The sequence below is a fragment of the Etheostoma spectabile genome, chromosome 16 (assembly GCF_008692095.1).
Source record: "Etheostoma spectabile isolate EspeVRDwgs_2016 chromosome 16, UIUC_Espe_1.0, whole genome shotgun sequence".
Taxonomy (NCBI): domain Eukaryota; kingdom Metazoa; phylum Chordata; class Actinopteri; order Perciformes; family Percidae; genus Etheostoma; species Etheostoma spectabile.
In genome coordinates, this window is record NC_045748.1 from 10,321,901 (window position 1) to 10,327,018 (window position 5,118).

Sequence of the window (5,118 nt, forward strand, 5' to 3'; positions counted from 1 at the left end):
TTAAAAGACAAATGTACAGTAAACATAAGGGCTACTCAAAGAGCTTTGTAAAATTGCAGATTAAAAATTACCATTTTCTAGACTAAAATACACTTCCTACATTCTGTTCACCCATACATGCCTAACAACAACTCAATGATCCTACTTCCATATGCATCCATACATTAGGTCTTAGTAAAAAAAAAACTATTTCAATCATCCATTCATAAATATCCAGAGATTCACTTAAAAAAAGTGCATTCATTCCTCCAGTCATAGCCATGAATACATACATTCAGTCACAGATATATACATTAGTGAAGTTTGTGTCCCAGAAAAAGTTAAGGGGAAAAAAAACACTGTTATCACAGCAGGACAGTCACCTTTTGTCGATTAAACTCAATTTTAACTACCGTTTAAACAACCGTCACCTCGCGGTGCTCCGTACCCGGGCACTTTTTCTCTGCTAAATTTAACTGTAAAGACCAGAAGTACTGGCAACTCGTCAGGACTTTTTGCATCAATTACCATGTAAAGTTGTTTTACAAGAATGTTCTTCAACATGATCACGATACTAACTGGCTTGATGATGGCTGTAGTTTGACAACAATCAATTAAAGTAAGTTAAGTAAAAATGGCTTTATTACGTGGTTTTGGTGCACAAACTTTAGTACTTCTCGATACCGACACCAGCGCTTTAGGCAATATCGGAGGCGAGGAACATCTCCAATTGGAACTGAAATTTCCCCTAAACAAATTAATATAGAATCTGAAATGTAATCAAATCGGGACCACGTGAATCAGAATTAAAGAGATTCCCAGCCCTTACTGAGAGGTATAAAGTGCGTGGTATCAGCGCGTTGTAGGATTACTTACTTTTAAGGTGGTTGTCGGCGCAGTACATCATGTCAGCAGCGTGGATGAACTGATAGCCCGAGCCTGTTGTGACCAACTCTGTCTCAGAATATCCTAAAACCAGTTTCCCTCTAAAAAAAGAAAAGAACACCACAAAGACAGACAGTGATCTAATCTGATCTGGATACATTTGACATTTTAAATTAGATTAAAGAGATTCATCAGAGAGGCCAACCTGGCGTCTATGCCCACAGGAGCAAAGTCCATGTTGTGTTTAGTCTGGAAGATGAGAGTCTTAGACCGGATCTCCATGACTGAAGGAGGCTGCAGAGGAGTGGCGATGGCAAACAGAGCCAGCTGAGGAGGAGCAGCGGTCCCATCTGCCCCGGGGTTTCCCTGCAAATGCAGGTACTTCAGACGTCCGTTGAAGTTTAGAGCCTGGAAGTGAAGGAGACAAAGTTAAATTCATGCATATCAACAAACATATCGAGGGATGCCAGCAGCACGGCTTTGTGGGTGGCAAACGTCGACCCACCACTTTGAATCACCACTGAAATATCTCAACAACTATAGGATAGGTGGTCATGAAATGTTGGGGTTTCGTGACCCCGTCATGATTAAATGTAATTTACATTTATAGAGTCAGAGGAAAGACTCTGGACACTTGACTCAACATCGCTGAGTCCTTGAAATCCTTCATGTAAATTTGTGCTACAGCCTTTACTTCTGTTTGTGTATGTGATTGGTCCCTTGTCTTGTGTCTGTCTCTGTGTGTGCGTGTGTGTGTGTGTCTGTTTATGTGTAAGTGTTCATTAATGTCTGTTTTCTTCTTGTATTATTTATTATATAAGCTGTGGACGTCACTCTTTCTGTTGCGTTCTTTTTATGTTTCACTCCCTTCCGTCTTTTATTCCTCTTCTGTGTTTTCTCGATTAATAAATGAATCGATTGGTCTATACATTGTCAGAAAATAGAGAAATCTGTCCATGCAAAGTCCAGGCTGATGTCTTTTAACGTCTTCTTTTGTCCAAAACCCAAATATGTTCAGCTAAATATATTATAGTGCAGGAAACAGGAAATAGGCTGAAAAACAGCATTTTCTACGATTAATTGATTACCAAAATTAGTTGGAGATTACTTTTCTATCAATCAACTAATTGATTAGTCGACTAATTGCTGCAGCTCTAATTCTGGTTAATGCTTTTTGTTTGTGTTTGCTACACACTCGCCACTTGTTGCAGTAGTAAATCTAATCTAATGTAAAATCTAATTTACCTGTTAATCATGTTAGCATTTAGCCAAAAGCTCTGCAGTGCCTCGGCCTCACAGAGCTGCAGACTCGGAGTTTAACAGAGGCTTCGGTTACGTTACCAGGAACCCAGAGGTGTTGTCCAGGAGGCAGCGAAGGCGACAGCAGAAGCTTCTTTCCATGAAAGAGGAGTTCTCTGGAGGGATGTACTGAGGCAACATGCCCGTAGAGCTGCTCGTAGCTTTCCTGCTCGACTGCCCGTCTGCAAAGAAACAACATTATTTTTACTGGGGTGTTTGTGTACTACATCCCACCAAATCGGCCTTTTGTCTTATATGGAGATGCTTTTACATCTCCATATAAGACAAATACTGTATCTCTGTGTGTCTGAGTGGCATTCAACACAGACCCAGATGTTTTCTTTGTACACAGTCACTTTATCATTACATGTAAAATATGTTCTTATTAGAGCTTTGATTAATCACAATCATAACAATCAATCAAACAATGGTTTAGGAAATGTCTGATGAGCTGCTACCTAAGTAAGACGTAACGTATCTGCTGCGCGCGGCCACACGTGGGAGAGGAAGCTGCTGTGCCTTTCATCCGAAGCTTTCACTTTAAAAACTTCATACAACAAGGCCCAAACAAAAAAAGGTGAATGCAAAATATGTGGACTTGAGTCTTGACTTGGACTCTTGCTCAGAGACTTGACAGGGACTCTTGCTCAGAGACTTGACAGGGACTCTTGCTCAGAGACTTGACTTGGATTATAGCTCAGAGACCTGACTTGGACTCTAGATCAGAGACTTGAGACTTAACTTGGACTCTAGCTCAGAGACTTGAGTTTTGACTTGGACTCTCGTTTAGAGATTTGAGACTTGACTTGGACTCTATCTCAGAGACTTGAGACCTGACTTGAAATCTAGCTGAGAGACTTGAGACTTGACTTGAACTCTCACTCACAGACTTGACTTGGACTCTAGCTCAGAGACCTGACTTGGACTCTAGCTCAAAGACCTGACTTGGACTCTAGCTCAGAGACCTTGCATTTTGGCAAAAAGACATTGCTTTCATTTTCACAAGCCGAGTCACACATCTAGAGATAACACCTGGTTAAAACCGGGATTCTAGTTCCAGGCTGATCTAGAGATAACACCTGGTTAAAACCGGGATTCTAGTTCCAGGCTGATCTAGAGATAACACCTGGTTAAAACCGGGATTCTAGTTCCAGGCTGATCTAGAGATAACACCTGGTTAAAACCGGGATTCTAGTTCCAGGCTGATCTAGAGATAACACCTGGTTAAAACCGGGATTCTAGTTCCAGGCTGATCTAGAGATAACACCTGGTTAAAACCGGGATTCTAGTTCCAGGCTGATCTAGAGATAACACCTGGTTAAAACCGGGATTCTAGTTCCAGGCTGATCTAGAGATAACACCTGGTTAAAACCGGGATTCTAGTTCCAGGCTGATCTAGAGATAACACCTGGTTAAAACCGAATTCTAGTTCCAGGCTGATCTAGAGTCACCTGGTTAAAACCGGATTCTGTTCCAGGCGTGATCTAGAGATAACACCTGGTTAAAACCGGGATTCTAGTTCCAGGCTGATCTAGAGATAACACCTGGTTAAAACCGGGTCTCTAGGTGTTTCAGGTTGAAGTCCCACCTTGTGCTCTGCTGTCTGAGAGTGTGTTGCTGGGGTTGAGGGCGAAGTGGAGCTGACACCTGAACTCCTCTCTGTCGTCCACGTGGACGAGCTCATGAACGCTCTGCTGGACCACGTCCGACTGGGACAGAGTTTACACAAATACAACTTTTACATATTGTTTTATGCTACTTTATACTTTTACTCCACTACATTCTCCAGGAAAATACTGTGCTTTTTTAATGCACTTTGTCTGACAATTAGAGTTAAAATCAGAGTCAGATTTAGTTAATTTAAATTAATTTGATTTTTTTTTTAGGTTTTTACACACAAGGCAACTGGTATTTTGATGCGTAAAAAAATATAGGTACAGCAAAAGTCAAGAATCAAAAATAAAAAAAAAGATATATAATAAACACTATGAAAAAAACACATTTAAAAAGATGTACTGTATATATAAAATAAATCTGTTTTTAAAAACGGTAATAAATAATACTGAAATAATGGAACACAGAGTGCACTCTGCAGAACCAGTACACTTACTTTTGATATTTTAAGTACATTTTTCTGTCAATACTTCTTTACTTCTGTACTTTTACTTAAGTAAAGCACCTGAATACTTCCTCCATCACTGGTACATTTTAACATATCCAAATGTGTTTAGTGTCACAGTTTTTACCTGATGGAAGCCGAGGAAGTCCTGGATGGTCGGGGAGGCGTAAAAGATGGTGCCGTCGCTCGTCACGACCAACACGAAGCCATTTAAAGCCTGTGCAAAAATAGGAAATTAAAAAAAAATTACAAATGCACATCTACTGTCTGCACGCATGTGATCCAACGTTATGTTGCTGTACCTGGAGGAGCAGTTCCCCCTCTGAGAAACTGACTCCATCCAGAGACACCGACGGGCCAGTTCTGCCGTTGGCAGATGCAAGAGGAGCCGACCTGGCGTGCTTCTGGAGCGCACCTGCAATATACCAAAAAAAACTTTATTATTTTTAGTGTTCTGAAGCTACCAAAAGGAAAGAAAGTGAACTCAATTGCCAGGTTCAAAATCCTCGTTCCATTTTGTTGACATATGAATCAATCAATCTACAATCAATCAAAATGTATTTATGTAGCACTTTACAGCAACCAGCAGGTATTTAAAGTGCTTCCCATCAAAAACCCAAAAATAAAACAACATATCATACAATAAAAAATGAAGAAAACAAAGAAAACGGTAAAATCAGAAAAGGTTGCTTTTCTAGGCGAGGGAAATTGTCACAACACTGTATTAAAAGTCATTCTAAACAAATAGGTTGATAGTTTAGACCTAAAAACAGCTACATCTGTAATAGTGTGAATATCAGGCGGTAACGTTTCTCGAGGCAGCAACTGCAAAATCC

General features: G+C 40.3%; 1 protein-coding gene across 2 annotated transcripts in view; it reads right to left on the minus strand.

Moving 5' to 3' along the window:
- Positions 1–5,118, minus strand: part of LOC116703996 (aryl hydrocarbon receptor) — a 12,773-nt gene that overhangs the window by 3,765 nt on the left and 3,890 nt on the right. Inside the window, exons 3-8 of one of the 2 annotated variants that reach the window (XM_032539160.1) lie at positions 4,585–4,697; positions 4,410–4,499; positions 3,752–3,872; positions 2,206–2,345; positions 1,070–1,272; positions 856–965 (exon numbers count right to left, since the gene is read on the minus strand). In XM_032539160.1, coding sequence (XP_032395051.1) covers positions 856–965; positions 1,070–1,272; positions 2,206–2,345; positions 3,752–3,872; positions 4,410–4,499; positions 4,585–4,697 — 777 coding nt within the window. The remainder of the gene's footprint in view (positions 1–855; positions 966–1,069; positions 1,273–2,205; positions 2,346–3,751; positions 3,873–4,409; positions 4,500–4,584; positions 4,698–5,118) is intronic. The other variant, XM_032539159.1, reaches the window with a different exon arrangement.